Source organism: Chiloscyllium punctatum, chromosome 12, assembly GCF_047496795.1.
Source record: "Chiloscyllium punctatum isolate Juve2018m chromosome 12, sChiPun1.3, whole genome shotgun sequence".
NCBI lineage: Eukaryota > Metazoa > Chordata > Chondrichthyes > Orectolobiformes > Hemiscylliidae > Chiloscyllium > Chiloscyllium punctatum.
Window position 1 is genome coordinate 64025751 of NC_092750.1, and position 17158 is coordinate 64042908.

At 48.3% G+C, this 17158-nt stretch overlaps 2 protein-coding genes across 9 annotated transcripts in view; one reads left to right on the top strand and one right to left on the bottom strand.

Annotated features, from left to right (window-relative positions):
* The window catches only part of itpr1b (inositol 1,4,5-trisphosphate receptor, type 1b), a 521994-nt gene extending 512462 nt beyond the window's left edge, over window positions 1–9532 (bottom strand). For 4 of the 6 annotated variants that reach the window (XM_072582663.1, XM_072582662.1, XM_072582661.1 and 1 more), the window contains exons 1-3: window positions 6880–7137; window positions 6236–6376; window positions 3294–3364 (exon numbers count right to left, since the gene is read on the bottom strand). In XM_072582663.1, the coding sequence (XP_072438764.1) occupies window positions 3294–3364; window positions 6236–6327 (163 nt within the window). In that variant the 5' untranslated portion in view covers window positions 6328–6376; window positions 6880–7137. Of the gene's footprint in view, window positions 1–3293; window positions 3365–6235; window positions 6377–6879; window positions 7142–9416 lie in introns of those variants that run through there. The other 2 variants (XM_072582660.1, XM_072582659.1) reach the window with 2 other exon arrangements.
* The window catches only part of sumf1 (sulfatase modifying factor 1), a 164797-nt gene continuing 155126 nt past the window's right edge, over window positions 7488–17158 (top strand). The window contains exon 1 of one of the 3 annotated variants that reach the window (XM_072582665.1): window positions 7488–7914. Coding sequence is in view for 1 of the 3 variants with exons in the window: in XM_072582664.1 (XP_072438765.1) it covers window positions 9758–10159 (402 nt within the window). In the remaining 2 variants the exon portion in view is untranslated. The other 2 variants (XM_072582664.1, XM_072582666.1) reach the window with 2 other exon arrangements.

Genomic DNA, 17158 nt, shown 5'->3' on the forward strand with positions numbered 1-17158 from the left:
AAAAAAAATGCTCTGCCTCTAATTTTTAAAATCACTTGAATAAGATCTGAATATTTGATTAGTGTAGAGATTTAAATGTTGATGGCAGTAAGCAGCCTTTTTAATATTCCTTGTGTCACTTCAACCGCTGTTCTTTTTCTAGACCAGCACTCACTTTGTCACAATTAAAAAGCTCCGGATAAATCTCACATCTTTAATGTCAATGCCACATTTCTGTCTGTCACACTTCTGTCAGCTTTCAGTGATAAATACAACTGAATTTTTTTTCCCATGGGCAATGAAGCCTATGTTCTTGTTTACTTTACCATTTATTTGATAATGTTTAAGTTAAACATTCCCTTGATGGTTCCTGTACCACACATACTGAATACTGAGGACCATCAAGCTTTTGTGGACAGCTGAACACATATGGCACATTATAAAAAAGGGGGCAATTGGAGAATGGCCAATATAGGACATTCTAGACTGTAACACTGCTTCACTTAAATGCTGTATCTTTTCACTTGCAGAAATTAGGAGCAATGCTCCAAAGAATGCAGGACAGGATACCAACTTAGCATTCCCAGATTGTATGATCTCACTTGAAGAAATTCAGATGGTTTCCAAATAGAGCACCAATAATCATCTGCACAAAGTAGGTGCAGAGTATTACATATTCAGGGCTAAAGTGGTCTCCAACTAATTTCAAGTATTGTTGCCAAACCTCTATCTGCTAACTAGCAGAGGCCATTATCAAACTCTCAGAAGAGGAGTCTTATCAGATTCAAAAGGTCAACTCTGCTTTCCTCTACACTGATGCTCAGATCTGTTGGGGTTCTCAAGCACTTCCCATTTTTATCTCAAAATTCCATCATCTGCAGTATTTTGCTTGTTCTTTTTGATTTCTCCTTGATCACGACTGATGGGGCAGACTGGGCATTCAATCAAGAACCAAGGTTGCCTGGGACAGACTGTGGAACATCTGTCTAGTATTCTTTGTATCTGAACAAGAACAAATAATTCCACTGTTGAGGGTTTCAAGGAAGTGCTCAGCATAAAATTTCAATTTTCTAACTGCAGTAAAAACAGGCAAAAACAAAGTGTAGCATTCTAAAGTTTTTACTGATCCTGACTTGCATTGTGCCTTTTCAGTGGTGAGGACTCCAGCAAACCACTGGCTGGTATGGGCAAGTCACAAGGAAGTGAAGCACCAAAAATTTGAGTCAAATTAAAATTAAGATGGCAGAACAATCAAACTTGTTATTTTACATGACGATAATTAACTCCATGCTATAACTGTCACAAGTACAGGCCAGAGTTCAGCAATGCCAAAAATAAACATGTGAATACAAGAGAAAAGGAAATTTCACCACCAATATTCAGTGCTTCTGCTGATAAAGCTCTTCCTGAATATACTGCATCATCCCAGTGTTAAAATTTCATTTCTAATGTCATTCCTAAACCCACTGGTCTTTCCCACCCTGTCAACACAAGATCACTGTTAGCCCATAAACCACAGTACACTGTTCAGCTCCCTAACCATTTGCGCTTACATTTTCTCAAATCAAAGGTTTCACCAAAACCAGTTTCACTATGTCACTGTCCAATATGCAGCCACACCAGCATACTAAAACGCAGAGAAATGCTTTCACAGAATTTCAAATGCCTGTGTTTCCAAAGTGAGATTAATTACATAGACTTAACCATTGGAGCACCAGTCCAAAGTAAATTTCAGTACACCACCTAAAAAAGGTGCTACTCTGAAGTAGTGTCCCTACTTCTGGATTAGAAGGACTGGATTAAAGTTCTGCCTGCTCCAAAAATGTGTATCCTAGTATCTGAACAGGTTAATTCAAAACATCTAAATGATATCTACTCACTAAAAAGGAGCAGTGGAGAAAACAAAAAGTTCAAAGAAGCTGGTATGCCTCCACTGGCAAATTAATCTGCATTTAAAGAGTGCTATGTTTGTACATAGCATGTAGAATCGTCAAGTGATTATAATCTTGATCCAAAATTTTAACGTGTGAGATGGATTGGTATTGCTGTTTAAAACACCAACACTGCAACACAGAACACACCCACATTTTGTGGAAAGTGTAGCTTCCCATATTATGTTCAGAGACTAGTGCTCTTAAAAGCTATGCAGACACTCATTTCGTAGGGATCTTTCAAACTGGATTTGTTTGCACTATAAAATGCAGCTCATAAAGATGTCTGGAGTTGGCTGCATTGGTCTAAGCCCTCTATGCAACAGCATAAGTTTTTGGGGTGAATATATATTTCCACTTCAGTCCTTTTCTTGGTCCTAAGTGCAATCCAATAATAGCAAAATTGCCTGGAGGATCCTAGAAATAGCTTGCTTCACTATACAGCAGACATGGTGGCTAGTTTAAAAGAAAGTCATTAATGTCTCTGCTATAGTAACGGCAAGAGAAGGTTGACATGGCATGTGAAGTGTTTGCACAATAACATCGTTCACAGTAACAGTTCAAAACTATAATCATTAACCCAGTAGCTACATTATATCAACATAATACTGCCAAATCATGATAAAATAAGACACTTGCAAGTGTTTTGTTTAATCAGATGCTGGTCCATGTGAGTACAATTAAAAAAAAACACATCTTAGTCACAAAAACAAATACATCCACACATGTACAAATGGAGGCTGGGAGGGAAGAGATAGTACATCAGAAATAAATTTGCTGACTGATATTCAACCACCCCCCCCGCCCAAAGAATTTCCTTTAAAACCAATGGCGAATCAATGATATCAGCCTCCAGCCTCCTCGTTACCCAGTCTCAGATAATGAAGTTTGAGAGGATTGACAACACTATAAACCAAAGATGAATCCCAGCTAAACCAACAATCTCAAAACCTCAATTAATAATTTCATTTACCTTGTTTAAAAAAAGGGCATGAAGCAAATACCAAAATTTACACCCAGTGATCTTACAGTATGAGCCATCTTTAATTGTTGGTTTTACACCCAGGCATCCATGTTAGCCAAAAGGAAAAAAAACACGCGAAGTTACTCTCATACTTTTAACAAAGATTTACAGTCACTTAGCCTCAGCACTTACTATAATGAAATTCTCACGAGAAAAATAAAAGGCCATAGCATGTGCCATCTCAAACATGTCATTCAACCCAACACAGGCACTTTATTTTTAGCCTGTGGATTATTGAAATCAAGACCTCTTAATGGCAATCAGGTCTGTCAATACTGTTATCAGCAAACATTTGTGAGATATCAACATTGCTAATTTTCTGTACTTTCTAAAGTTTGTAGGCTTCAGACTTCACTTACCTCTGAATTTCTTAGGTGGGTTGTTCAAGTCTCCAGCATCTGGCTGCACCACACATCGGTCATCTACAAGGCTTTCAAAGAAATTTTTAAAAAAGGCTGTTACATAAACGTCAAGACACTCCATTTTTATTATTGGCTCTTTATTACTTTGTTAATTTTGGTTCTTTTCCTCTTATTGCAATTGACAATTCCCAACCCCATTGAGGCAATGTAGTGCACATAGAATGAGATCAAGGAGTTCCCTCATGCTAGCATCTGCTTCAGAATGCCACCAGCCGTACAGTACATTGCTGAATGCTTTAGGTGAGCATTATCTCATGCAATGCATCAGCTTAACGTTGGTAGGAGCAAAAATTAGGGAATCTCTTCCAGATGATCAAATGGAATATCAAAATACAAAAATGTACAACTAGTGCAGAGAGAGACTAAGTTTGAAGATTGGATTAGTCAATTTAAGCATGCAGAGAATTCTTTGATAAAATTAAAAGAGAGAGTTGGGCTGTTTAAAAGTTAACACCTTGTTAGAAGTTAAAAACATTATGTTTCTTATACTAATGCAGTTGCATTAATAACAATCTTCCCCCAAAACCAATTGCATGTAGTATGCTTTTTTCGCAATTTCTCTCAAAGTAGATTAAATGATATTTCAAACAGTTACCTGACCATGGACACCTACTAGTACAGTGACAAAGATATTTGAAGATGCTAATGATTAAAGCGTGGGGTGGACATAGCAGTGAAGCAGTGTCATATCACAGGCTGCATTCAGGAAATCCAATTCTAATTTTCACGCTTAGAATGCTCCAAAACAAAGTTTCACATATTACTTGACATTTCAGAAAATGCTTTGCAAGCTTTAAAGACCCCATGTTTAGACATGAGGTATCAATCATTCCATTCCCAGCTCTAGCCAACCCTCAAAAGCCATTTACACCCAAGAAATTGAGCAAGAAGCAATCCACCCTGCTCTCCTTCAAACAGTCCTAACTGTAACGATGGGGTCAAAAAAAGTATCTGCAACAGCAGAAAAGAAACCACTACTTGTGGGGAGGTGGGGGGGGGGGGGGGGGGGGGGGGGGGAGCTGAAGAAGCAGTCAACATTTCAAAGTCTTAACCTTCAAATGGTACTGTTCTGCTTTTCTCCATGGGAATGAATAAAAATCTATTCAGGTATTGCCTCAGCACTTAGACCCCTAAACTCCTTTCCTTATAAGGCTCATTTCAGGGGGAAATAGTTATACAAAACCCCATCAAGATGAACCAATCTTTATTTTCAGGCTGGACAAAGCACCATCAAGCTATTTGATCAGCACACTCTACTTACAGAACTAAAACCCAACCAGAGAGGAAGAAATTTTAAAAAAAAAGGTAAAATCGAAGTGAGCCAAAAGGCTTTGTTAACAGAAAACGGTCAAGATAATCTACTCTGTAGCTATAACTCCCATTTCTACATTCTCTTCTTTTACTCTGAAGTACTTATCTAAAAAGGTCTTATTTGCCTGGATAGCACACAATACAACACTTTTCTCTGTATCTCGGTACATCTGACAAGTAGTCAAATCAAACTTCCTTTAGGAAAGAAAGGACATTGGTTTTGGACTTCCCAAAATAGAGAAGGGCGCAATGGAGAGGTGAACACCTAGTGAAAGGATTTGAACAAAATGAGTAGAAGGTTTAGTTTCCAGTGACATTCATTTCCAATGGAGGGCAAAAGTAGTGGAAAGTGCATTAGGGACCAGAGTTGGCCAAATGCCAAGTCATTGAAGAGCTATTGTCCTCTATCGGCTGGAAAGGCACCATTCAGGAAAGCTCAGGAACTGAAGCACTGTAGGAGGTTTAGCCTTTTATTAGCCCAACATCAATGATGGCAATTCCAATATGACCTGAACAGTGTTACAATGCACTTCCTGAGCTATGAGTAGAACTGGCAGCTAAATGCGACACTCCTGCTTTCACAGGAAATAAAAGGTGCCCAATGAAAACCCACTAAGAGTAAGGCTGAATGGTGAAAATGGCATGATCAAGTCAATGAATGCAACCCTTGTAGTGGATGCGTGATATCAGGCAGGGAATGCAAGACATGAAAGCAAAGAAACCAGAACCGATGCAGATAACCTAAAAATGGGTATGTGGAGGTGCAGACAGGAGATGACTTCGTTTGTGGACCCACAATGAGTGGCGGATAAACAATGCAATGCAGATGCCTCTAACAATGCTCTGGATCTCCACCTCTGGGATAATTCAGTTACAGAGGCAGGAACACAAGGATTTACCAGGAAAATAGCTCAAAACAGAGGTGAAAACCAATAAACGGTCCTTCAATGAGGGAACACTCCAACCCATATGCAGTGCCAATATAGTGATTGGATTTCAACACATTTAATTGCAATTCCAAGCCACAGACAACAAGTGTTTGCTAAATTGTAATGTGTCCCCGAGTACAGCACTGAAGGATGTTGGTGTTCAAAGTGAACGAACAACTTAGTCTGCAAAGTCGTTCAGAACCAAGATTGACGATGTTTATCATTATACATTAATGCCCTCTATATAAACCACAGTTAGAAAGCACTTGTGACAGTGGTAGCATCCCTGTCTTGGAGCCAGGAAGCCCAGGTAAACAAAACTCCAACCTACTCCAGAGTAGTGCAGGATAACATCTCTGAACTGGTTGGTTAGAAAAACATCCATAAACCACTGTTTTCGCTTATTTGCATGGGCTAGTGAGTAAACCAACAACTGGTGCTGATGCAGGAAAAGATCAAACCTTTCAGAACTTAGATGCCAGAATTCACCAAGATCCTCAGACACGTCACGTTGTTACTGACGTTTGGTACATTTCCCCTCCCAGACAGTTTGTCAGTTTTAATTCCATGGCAAGTTATTAATCCAGCAAAAGAAAAAGTCTAACGAACCTACCAGCGGCAAGTTTATCTCATGCTTACCCTAAAGTACTGATGAACCCATTGACAGATCCTTCCGAGTACAAGGAGACTATATCTCCAATGTGAAGAAAACTCGACATTTTGTCAGACATCTCTCATCCCTTTCTCTCGGCGACCAAGTCAAGCACAATATCTCCACCTCTACAACGAGACGAATAATAAAAAACAACACGTTAATAGCAAATAATGATAAAATATAATTTTCCAATAATTCAATATTAGCATTAAAAAAGATAATGCATCACCGTTAATATAGCTCCGCTAACAGTTATTTTAATCTTGAAGCATCCGAATTGCAATCTAAACCAATAAACTCCAAACATAGACCTTCAGACTCAGAACGACCAAAGTGCAGAGAATTACATTCCACACAGTGACCGCTACATTTATGGACTTAACAATACAGACATCAGGCTGAGTGTTCGCCAGATACAAGTTCAACAGGACATCGCAGATCGTAAGATAAATCGCAGCTTCAAACATGAGCCAACGGGGCACTGCATTTTATTTCAGCCCCTATGCGCTGAAAACCTGCAGACCCGTAATCCGCTTTCAAGTTGCAAGTTGACGAAGTTTACCTTTCTATTAAATAAAAAGGAGCATGAATGAACACAACGGCATGTTTAAAACAGATCATTTCTTACATTAGGTAGAGGGCTCCTTCGTTCTATCCGGCTTCACTTTCAAGTTGATTTGAAGTTAAAGCAAGGCATAGCGCCTTTAAGAAAAAAAACAGACCTGAAGAGTGGGAGCCCGAACAAATAGCGATGATAGAAGTAATATCTAGATAGTACAGAGGAAGTCCATGGCTGCTCAGTCTTTTTTCATCCTTTCCAGTGAGACAGTTCCCGTTAGATAACACAGCTCTCCGCCAGCCCCTCTCTCGCTTGTAGCGATAGCAGCAGCTGTTACAAGCTTCTTCACCTATCAGCGAGCCCGCACGGTCCGCCATGCACCCTGGGACATGTAGTCCCGCCTCCCCGCATCCTCCGCCCGTTCCTAGACAAATCGGTGCAAACAAAAGACTACAAATCCCGGCGGGCTCCGCACCAATACGCGCGACCTGCACGCCCCCTCATTACCATTGGGAGGTCAGCCGGCGCGCGTTCCGTATCCTCCGATTGGCTGTTCCGTACGTCAGTCTGTAATCGCCCCGCCTATCGAACGCTTCAAAAAGTTTCCGCGAGGGACCCAACTTTTTTCAGTCCCGAAGCTGGGGGTTTGCTCTCACACTGGGTTGGCTTCCCTTCCCTTTATGCTCAATCTTTTGAGAGTGGTCACTGGTCTTACAAATTTAAGTCAACAAGGAAAAGCACTTCAGAGCAAGTCGGAGTTCACACCTTCCTAACTTTCAGGAACCAACGTGTGAACTCTTAATTTTTAATTGTTGTTTGTTTTTTTTTTAAACACCTTAAACCTTATTTCTGCGAGGTTGGGTTCGTGGTGGCTATCTAAACAACTTATCGACCTCCGTTCGAAGCCCAAAACAAGTTGCGGTCACTCAGCAGCGGAGTGGATTGAAAATGAAACCTCGGAAACCAACTCAATTATCACTCAAACATCTAACTGCCAATGGGGCGCCGGATTGTAAACTATTTCTATTCCCTCAAACGCTCATTCAGGAGACCTGTTGAATATTTTACACGCACTCCTACACCCCACAGAGCTCTAACCAACTGGTGAGTAATGGGCTTGAACTCAATAACAGTCAACAATTAAAGTCAATAAGTGATGAACATAGTTGAATGAGAATTGGATCCAACATAGTGGGAGGTGCAAAACAAGTGCAAAATCCACAAGGCAAACAAATTATGCATCCGACCTTAAATCACCATCATCTTTATTTTCTGGGTAACCAAAGTCAGCCATTGGGTTTACCAGTTAACATTTATTTCAGGTCCTCACACAATGGTCATTAAAGAGAAAAAGTTTTATAGTCACGCAACCAAGAGGGTTCGGTGACAGCTTATTTGCCACGCCTTTCACTGACAACATTGATTTGCATAGCGTCTGAAGGAACCATTTAGTGCCAAGGATAAGTGATGAAGGACATCTCATCACATGCCATTTTTTGCCATAAATGGGGCATTGGGACATGTACTTAGAATGAAGTCCTCATATTTCTGAACTTAATTCACATTGCTACATGGTAGTTAGCAATAACAGCTTGAGATTGGCAATACAGGAGAGACAATCAATATCTCCTGAGCCACGAAACACGAGTCTTCCAGGGGAGCTTAAACTTTTTTCCGCAGAAGTAATTGAGCAGTGTGCATGCAAGCCTGACACTTAACAATATAATCCAATAAAGCAGTTAACTTTCTTCACCCAGACACTTTATTTATGTGTTTCCAATAATATTTTGCTTTCTCACATTGAGAAACAAGTACAGGATAGTCACAGGTCAGTAGGAGTAACCCTACTTGAATTCGAAGCTGGTGATGGGGCCCATTCCAAACAACCTGAGAATGCAGACGTCGAAGGACTGGCCCTGAGCACTGGGTTGACAGCCAGTGGAGGTCATCTCGTCATATGAGATGAGCACCTATAGTTTTGTTAACAGTACAGATAAGAGAAACCACGAGGAAGGCAGTTGGAATCAATTTCAAACTACATTTCCATCCTATGTATCTTGTAACTTAAAGCTTACCTGAGGGCATACCAGAATAGATAGCTTAGTGTCAGGTGTTGCAAAGTCTATAATGTTTATTGACAAAATATACTAATTACATGCACTCTGAAATCTCACAACGCCTTTACTAAGTATATTGTCTTTCCATCTTTGCATTAATCTGAAGCTCAATCTTCAAAAGTTCCTTTTGTTACAAATCAGAATCGTGTGAATACTACAAACAGAAAATACAGATTTTGCTACAGATCTGTCCAATTTGTAGCATAAATTGTACATCTTCTTATGAACATACTTGTACATTCAAAAAGTCGAACAGCAGTTTAAAAGAATAAAATAGGAACTACAAACTCATAGTTAATAATTATTCCAATCAAATGTTAATACAGCGTGGAGCAGCAATTAAGAACAGACCGAAATTGTAACTGCAAATAATAAAACACAAATTCCCTTACTCAATAAATAATCGGAATAAAATATACAATACTATTAAACATTTGTTTTTAGCAAACTGAGCCAACAACACATATTCGATCACCGAAAAAAACTAACCTTTAACAAAAGAACAAATTAACACAGCTGTATCCACAAAGATGTTAAAGCTGCAGGTGATCACAGCTCACGTTGAAGTCCTCCAACGTTGTGGGGCTGTGCGAGGATGAAGCCCGGCCTTGATAACCTTCTTGTTCACCCCCCTGCTCGTCGTTAGTACGTGAAACGAACGGTTTGATTGGTCGGCTTATATCACATGGTTTACGTTACGGACCGGAAGAGAAGCAGATATCAGCCATTTTTTTGTATAATCCACCCAACTAGGAGTTGCTTGTTTTTAAATTAAAACTTGTAAAATAAAACCCAGGAAGGTGGATGGTTGTAGGAACCTGTTTTGCTGGATGAAGCACGTGGCTCGACGGTGGGTTGCGGCTGTGGAGTCTCGGGGCCTAGATTTGTGTCAGCTGATGGATCACATGACCCACAATTCCAACATGGCGCTGCGCAGGTCGAGGAGTTTGCACCGGAAAGGCTCGATTCTTTATTTCAGCCTCAAGCTGTTTGTCCTGTTAGTTTGTGCGAGTTCAGCATTTGCAACAAGTCCGTCACCCAAAAACCCCGGCTCCCCCTCGGGTTGTGGCTGCACTAATCGTCGGGAAGCTGCTGGCGATTTCCCTGACACTCCACATGACAGCGTCTCATTAGCGAAACAGGCAGCTGCCAAATACTCTAAGGAGGCTAATGTTGTTGGTCAGGAGATCACAGAAGACTACAAGCCAGACTTGGAAAAGCGCACTAATCAGGTAGTGACCTGGTCTGTCTCACTTAACGTACCCGGACTGGTGTATCTACCTGCAGTGTTACTTTGCACATTTCGCTCCAACTAAAGACATTGATGGAGCAAACCTGTGTGGTGTGATCTACTGGAGTGTTTGCAACTCGTGGCAAAATGTAATTATAATATCTAGGCACCTACTTGTATAGGAATTAACTAAGTAAAATAAACCCTTGTATCTCTCAGTATTCTTCACGATCTCCTGCCATCCCGGAGTCCTTTACACGCCAAAAGTACGTCTGAAGTGTAGTTGTATTAGAGGAAGTCAATTAAATACTGTGGCTGCAAGGGTAGTTCAGAGACTGGGACCCCAGTGGTGAGTAACTTCTAACCTCGTAATGTCACCGTTCAGATACAAGTAAGGAGCATGATGGAATACACTCCACCTTAGATGAATACAACTTTAATAGTACAAACATGACACTGTCCAGGACAAAGCAGCACACTTGAGTGGCACCTCACCTGAAAGTATCTCAAAGATTCACTTGCTCTTTCACTGACATTGGCAGCATTATCTACCCTCAACAAGATGCTTTGCATTAACTTGTGTGATAATTTGATTGGGTTAATGTCTGGTATAGTGTGAATAGCATATTTGTAGTGATATAACAAAACTTAGTGAAGTGTGATCATTGTTTCAGCAGAGTTAACCAAAATTCTGTAAAATTGCCCATAGTTCCATATTAAATTACTACTTGTTCTTAAAATTATCAAAGGTCTAACAATCTCTGCTAAGTCAGATTAACCAACATGCAATGCAACTCATAATTCTTTCAACAAGATCTTCTGAATCAGTGACTTCTCTTCTGCAAATGACAAGGGCAACAGATGCATAGCAACACTACATATTGCAGCTTCCCATTCAAGGCATATACCATCCAGTCAGTTATAATTGCTTCAGCATTGCTGGGTCAAAATCCTGCAACTTCTTACCTAACAGCAGTGTGAGTGTCCCAATGTGTCAAGGACCGCTGTGGCTGGAATAGGCAAAAAACACTGGTCTAGCCAGTAACATCCACATACCATGAAAAAAGAAATAAAAATGCTACTATTGGAAAGGTATGGTCAGCAACATTTCTTTTCTCTGTAAAGACTTTTTAAAATTATTAATATGATGTGAATTAAATCACTGCCCTGAGGTTTTTCAAGAATATTCAATTTATTTATCCCTCATTTTCTCAACACCATTATAACTGATAAATAGAACAAAAGAAGGTTATTTGCCCAATTTTGCCTAAGCTAGTCAATTAGATGCACCCAGGATTTCTTCTGTATTTTTGAAATTTTTCTTTTCAGAATAAGTATCTAATTCCTTTTTAAGGAGTTATTGAATCTGCTTCCCCAACATTTCAAGAGTTAGATCTTACGATGCTTGGAGACAGTAACTTTGGATGTTTGAGATAGTAGATAAAAGTTTAAAAGTGATGAGTTAAAGAGTCATAGAGATGTATAGCACACAAACAGACCCTTCGGTCCAACCTGTCCATGCCGACCAGATATCCCAACCCAATCTAATCACGCTTGTTAGGACCTAGCCCATATCCCTCCAAGCCCTACCTATTCACATACCTATCCAGTGTCTTTTAAATGTTGCAATTGTACTAGCCTCCACCACTACCTCTGGCAGCTTATTCCATACATGTACTGCCCTCTCCATGAATAAGTTGCCCCTTGGGTCTCTTTTATATCTTTCTCCTCTCACACTAAACCTATGCCCTCTAGTTCTGGACCCTTCCTTCCCCCCCCCCCCCCCACCTTCCCCCCCCCCCCCCCTCCCCTGCCCCCCCTCCCCTTCCCTGCCCCCCCTCCCCTTCCCCCCCCTCCCCTCCCTGCCCCCCCTCCCCTTCCCCCCCCTCCCCTTCCCCCCCCCTCCCCTTCCCCCCCCCTCCCCTTCCCCCCCCTCCCCTTCCCCCCCCCTCCCCTTCCCCCCCCCTCCCCTTCCCCCCCCCTCCCCTTCCCCCCCCCTCCCCTTCCCCCCCCCTCCACTGCCCCCCTCCCCCCCCTCTTTCCCTCCCCCCCCTCTTTCCCTCCCCCCCCCCCCCTCTTTCCCTCCCCCCCCCTCTTCCCTCCCCCCCCCCTCTTTCCCTCCCCCCCCCTCTTTCCCTCCCCCCCCCTCTTTCCCTCCCCCCCCCTCTTTCCCTCCCCCCCCCTCTTTCCCTCCCCCCCCCTCTTTCCCTCCCCCCCCCTCTTTCCTCCCCCCCCCTCTTTCCCTCCCCCCCTTTCCCTCTCCCCCCCCCTTTCCCTCTCCCCCCCCTCTTTCCCTCCCCCCCCCTCTTTCCCTCCCCCCCCTCTTTCCCTCTCCCCCCTCTTTCCCTCTCCCCCCCCCTTCCCTCTCCCCCCCCTCTTTCCCTCCCCCCCCTCTTTCCCTCCCCCCCCCTCTTTCCCTCCCCCCCCCCTCTTTCCCTCCCCCCCCCTCTTTCCCTCCCCCCCCCCTCTTTCCCTCCCCCCCCCACTTTCCCTCTCCCCCCCCTCTTTCCCTCCCCCCCCCTCTTTCCCTCCCCCCCCCCCTCTTTCCCTCCCCCCCTCTTTCCCTCCCCCCCCTCTTCCCTCCCCCCCTCTTTCCCTCCCCCCCCCCTCTTTCCCTCCCCCCCCTCTTTCCCTCCCCCCCCCTCTTTCCCTCTCCCCCCCCCTTCCCTCTCCCCCCCCCCTTTCCCTCTCCCCCCCCCCTTTCCCTCTCCCCCCCCTTTCCCTCTCCCCCCCCTTTCCCTCTCCCCCCCCTCTTTCCCTCCCCCCCCTCTTTCCCTCCCCCCCCCCCCCTCTTTCCCTCCCCCCCCCCCTTTCCCTCCCCCCCCCCTCTTTCCCTCCCCCCCCTCTTTCCCTCCCCCCCCCTTTCCCTCCCCCCCCCTTTCCCTCCCCCCCCCTTTCCCTCCCCCCCCCTTTCCTCCCCCCCCCTTTCCCTCCCCCCCCCTTTCCCTCCCCCCCCTCTTTCCCTCCCCCCCCCTCTTTCCCTCCCCCCCTCTTTCCCTCCCCCCCCTCTTTCCCTCCCCCCCCCTTTCCCTCCCCCCCCTTTCCCTTCCCCCCCTTTCCCTCCCCCCCCTTTCCCCCCCCTTTCCCTCCCCCCCCCTTTCCCTCCCCCCCCCCTCCCCCCCCTTTCCCTCCCCCCCCCCTTTCCCTCCCCCCCCTCTTTCCCTCCCCCCCCTTTTCCCTCCCCCCCCTCTTCCCTCCCCCCCCTCTTTCCCTCCCCCCCTCTTTCCCTCCCCCCCTCTTTCCCTCCCCCCCCTCTTTCCCTCCCCCCCCCTCTTTCCCTCCCCCCCCCTCTTTCCCTCCCCCCCCCCTCTTCCCTCCCCCCCCCTCTTTCCCTCCCCCCCCCTCTTTCCCTCCCCCCCCCTCTTTCCCTCCCCCCCCCTCTTTCCCTCCCCCCCCCTCTTTCCCTCCCCCCCCCTCTTTCCCTCCCCCCCCCTCTTTCCCTCCCCCCCCCTCTTTCCCTCCCCCCCCCTCTTTCCCTCCCCCCCCCTCTTTCCCTCCCCCCCCTCTTTCCCTCCCCCCCCCCTTTCCCTCCCCCCCCCTCTTTCCCCTCCCCCCCTTTCCCTCCCCCCCCTTTCCCTCCCCCCCCTTTCCCTCCCCCCCTTTCCCCCCCCTTTCCCTCCCCCCCCCTTTCCCTCCCCCCCCTCTTTCCCTCCCCCCCCCTCTTTCCCTCCCCCCCCCTCTTTCCCTCCCCCCCCCTCTTTCCCTCCCCCCCCTCTTTCCCTCCCCCCCCTCTTTCCCTCCCCCCCCTCTTTCCCTCCCCCCCCTCTTTCCCTCCCCCCCCTCTTTCCCTCCCCCCCCTCTTTCCCTCCCCCCCCTCTTTCCCTCCCCCCCTCTTTCCCTCCCCCCCTCTTTCCCTCCCCCCCCTCTTTCCCTCCCCCCCCTCTTTCCCTCCCCCCCCTCTTTCCCTCCCCCCCCTCTTTCCCTCCCCCCCTCTTTCCCTCCCCCCCTCTTTCCCTCCCCCCCCTTTCCCTCCCCCCCCTTTCCCCCCCCTTTCCCTCCCCCCCCTTTCCCTCCCCCCCCCTCCCCCCCCTTTCCCTCCCCCCCTCTTTCCCTCCCCCCCCTTTCCCTTCCCCCCCTTTCCCTTCCCCCCCTTTCCCTTCCCCCCCCTTTCCCTTCCCCCCCTTTCCCTTCCCCCCCTTTCCCCCCCCCCTTTCCCCCCCCCTTTCCCTCCCCCCCCCCTTCCCTCCCCCCCCCCCTTCCCTCCCCCCCCTCTTTCCCTCCCCCCCCTCTTTCCCTCCCCCCCCCTCTTTCCCTCCCCCCCCTCTTTCCCTCCCCCCCCTCTTTCCCTCCCCCCCCCTCTTTCCCTCCCCCCCCCTCTTTCCCTCCCCCCCCCTCTTTCCCTCCCCCCCCCTCTTTCCCTCCCCCCCCTCTTTCCCTCCCCCCCCTCTTTCCCTCCCCCCCCCTCTTTCCCTCCCCCCCCCCTTTCCCTCCCCCCCTCTTTCCCTCCCCCCCCCCCTCTTTCCCTCCCTCCCCCCCCCTCTTTCCCTCCCTCCCCCCCCCTTCCCTCCCTCCCCCCCCTCTTTCCCTCCCTCCCCCCCCCTCTTTCCCTCCCTCCCCCCCCCCTCTTTCCCTCCCTCCCCCCCCCTCTTTCCCTCCCCCCCCCCCCTCTTTCCCTCCCTCCCCCCCCCCTCTTTCCCTCCCTCCCCCCCCTCTTTCCCTCCCTCCCCCCCCCTTTCCCTCCCTCCCCCCCCCTTTCCCTCCCTCCCCCCCTCTTTTCCTCCCTCCCCCCCTTTCCCTCCCTCCCCCCCCCTCTTTCCCTCCCTCCCCCCCTCTTTCCCTCCCTCCCTCCCCCCCTCTTTCCCTCCCTCCCTCCCTCCCCCCCTCCCCCCCTCTCCCCCTCTTTCCCTCCCTCCCTCCCCCCCTCTTTCCCTCCCTCCCCCCCCCTCTTTCCCTCCCTCCCTCCCTCCCCCCCTCTTTCCCTCCCTCCCTCCCTCCCTCCCCCCCCTCTTTCCCTCCCTCCCTCCCTCCCCCCCCTCTTTCCCTCCCTCCCTCCCTCCCCCCCCTCTTTCCCTCCCTCCCTCCCTCCCCCCCCCCCCTCCCCCCCCTCTTTCCCTCCCTCCCTCCCTCCCCCCCCTCTTTCCCTCCCTCCCTCCCTCCCCCCCCTCTTTCCCTCCCTCCCTCCCCCCCTCTTTCCCTCCCTCCCTCCCCCCCTCTTTCCCTCCCTCCCTCCCCCCCTCTTTCCCTCCCTCCCTCCCCCCCTCTTTCCCTCCCTCCCTCCCCCCCTCTTTCCCTCCCTCCCTCCCCCCCTCTTTCCCTCCCTCCCCCCCCTTTCCCTCCCTCCCCCCTCTTTCCCTCCCTCCCCCCTCTTTCCCTCCCCCTCCCCCCTTTCCCTCCTCCCCCCCCTCTTTCCCTCCCCCCCCCTCTTTCCCTCCCCCCCCTCTTTCCCTCCCCCCCCCCTCTTTCCCTCCCCCCCCTCTTTCCCTCCCCCCCCCCTCTTTCCCTCCCCCCCCCTCTTTCCCTCCCCCCCCCTCTTTCCCTCCCCCCCCCTCTTTCCCTCCCCCCCCCTCTTTCCCTCCCCCCCCCCTCTTTCCCTCCCCCCCCTCTTTCCCTCCCCCCCCCTCTTTCCCTCCCCCCTCTTTCCCTCCCCCCCCCTCTTTCCCTCCCCCCCCCTCTTTCCCTCCCCCCCCCCTCTTTCCCTCCCCCCCCCTCTTTCCCTCCCCCCCCCTCTTTCCCTCCCCCCCCCTCTTTCCCTCCCCCCCCCTCTTTCCCTCCCCCCCCTCTTTCCCTCCCCCCCCCTCTTTCCCTCCCCCCCCCCTCTTTCCCTCCCCCCCCCTCTTTCCCTCCCCCCCCCTCTTTCCCTCCCCCCCCCTCTTTCCCTCCCCCCCCCCTCTTTCCCTCCCCCCCCTCTTTCCCTCCCACCCCCTCTTTCCCTCCCCCCCTCTTTCCCTCCCCCCCTCTTTCTTCCCCCCCCCCCCCCCCCCCACCACCTTTTCAGGAAAAGACTTCACGTATTTATCCTATCCATTCCCCTGATGACGTTATAAACCTCTATAAGGTCACCCCTCAGCCTCCGACGCTCAAGGGAAAACAGCCCTAGCTGATTCAACCTCTCCCTATAGCTCAAATCCTCCAACCCTGGCAACGTCCTTGTAAATCTTTTCTGAACCCTTTCAAGTTTCACAACATTTTTCCGATAGGAAGGAGACAAGAATTGCACGTAATGTTCCAAAAGTGGCCTAACCAATATCCTGTACAGCTGCAACATGACCTTCCAACTCCTGTACTCAATACTCTGACCAATAAAGGAAAGCATACCAAACGCCACCTTCACTATCCTATCTACCTGCAACTCCACTTTCAAGGAGCTATGAACCTGCACTTCAAGGTCTTTGTTCAGCAATACTCCCTCAGACCTTCCCATTAAGTGTGCAAGTCCTGCTAAGATTTACTTTTCCAAAATACAACACCTCGCATTTATCTAAATTAAACACCATCTGCCACTTCTCAGCCCATTGACCCATCTGATCAAGATCCTATTGTAATCCGAGGTAACCTCCTTCGCTGTCCACTACACTTCCAATTTTGGTGTCCTCTACAAACTTACTAACTATACCTCTTATGCTCGCATGCAAATCATTTATGTAAATGACAAAACTAGAGGACCCAGCATCGATCCTTGTGGCACTCCACTGGTCACAGGCCTCCAGTCTGAAAAACAACCCACCACCATCATCCTTTGTCTTCTACCTTTGAGCCAAATGGCTAGTTCTCCCTGTATTCCATGAAATCTAACCTTGCTAGCCAGTCTCCCATGGGGAACCTTGTCGAACGCCTGACTGAAATCCATATAAATCACACCTACCATTCTGCCATCATCAATCCTCTTTGTTACTTCTTCAAAAAACTCAATCAAGTTTGTGAGACGTGATTTCCCACACACAAAGCCACATTGACTATCTCTAATCAGTCCTTGCCTTTCCAAATACATGTATATCCTTTCCCTCAGGATTCCCTCCAACAACTTGCCCACCACTGATGTCAGGCTCACTGGTCTATAGTT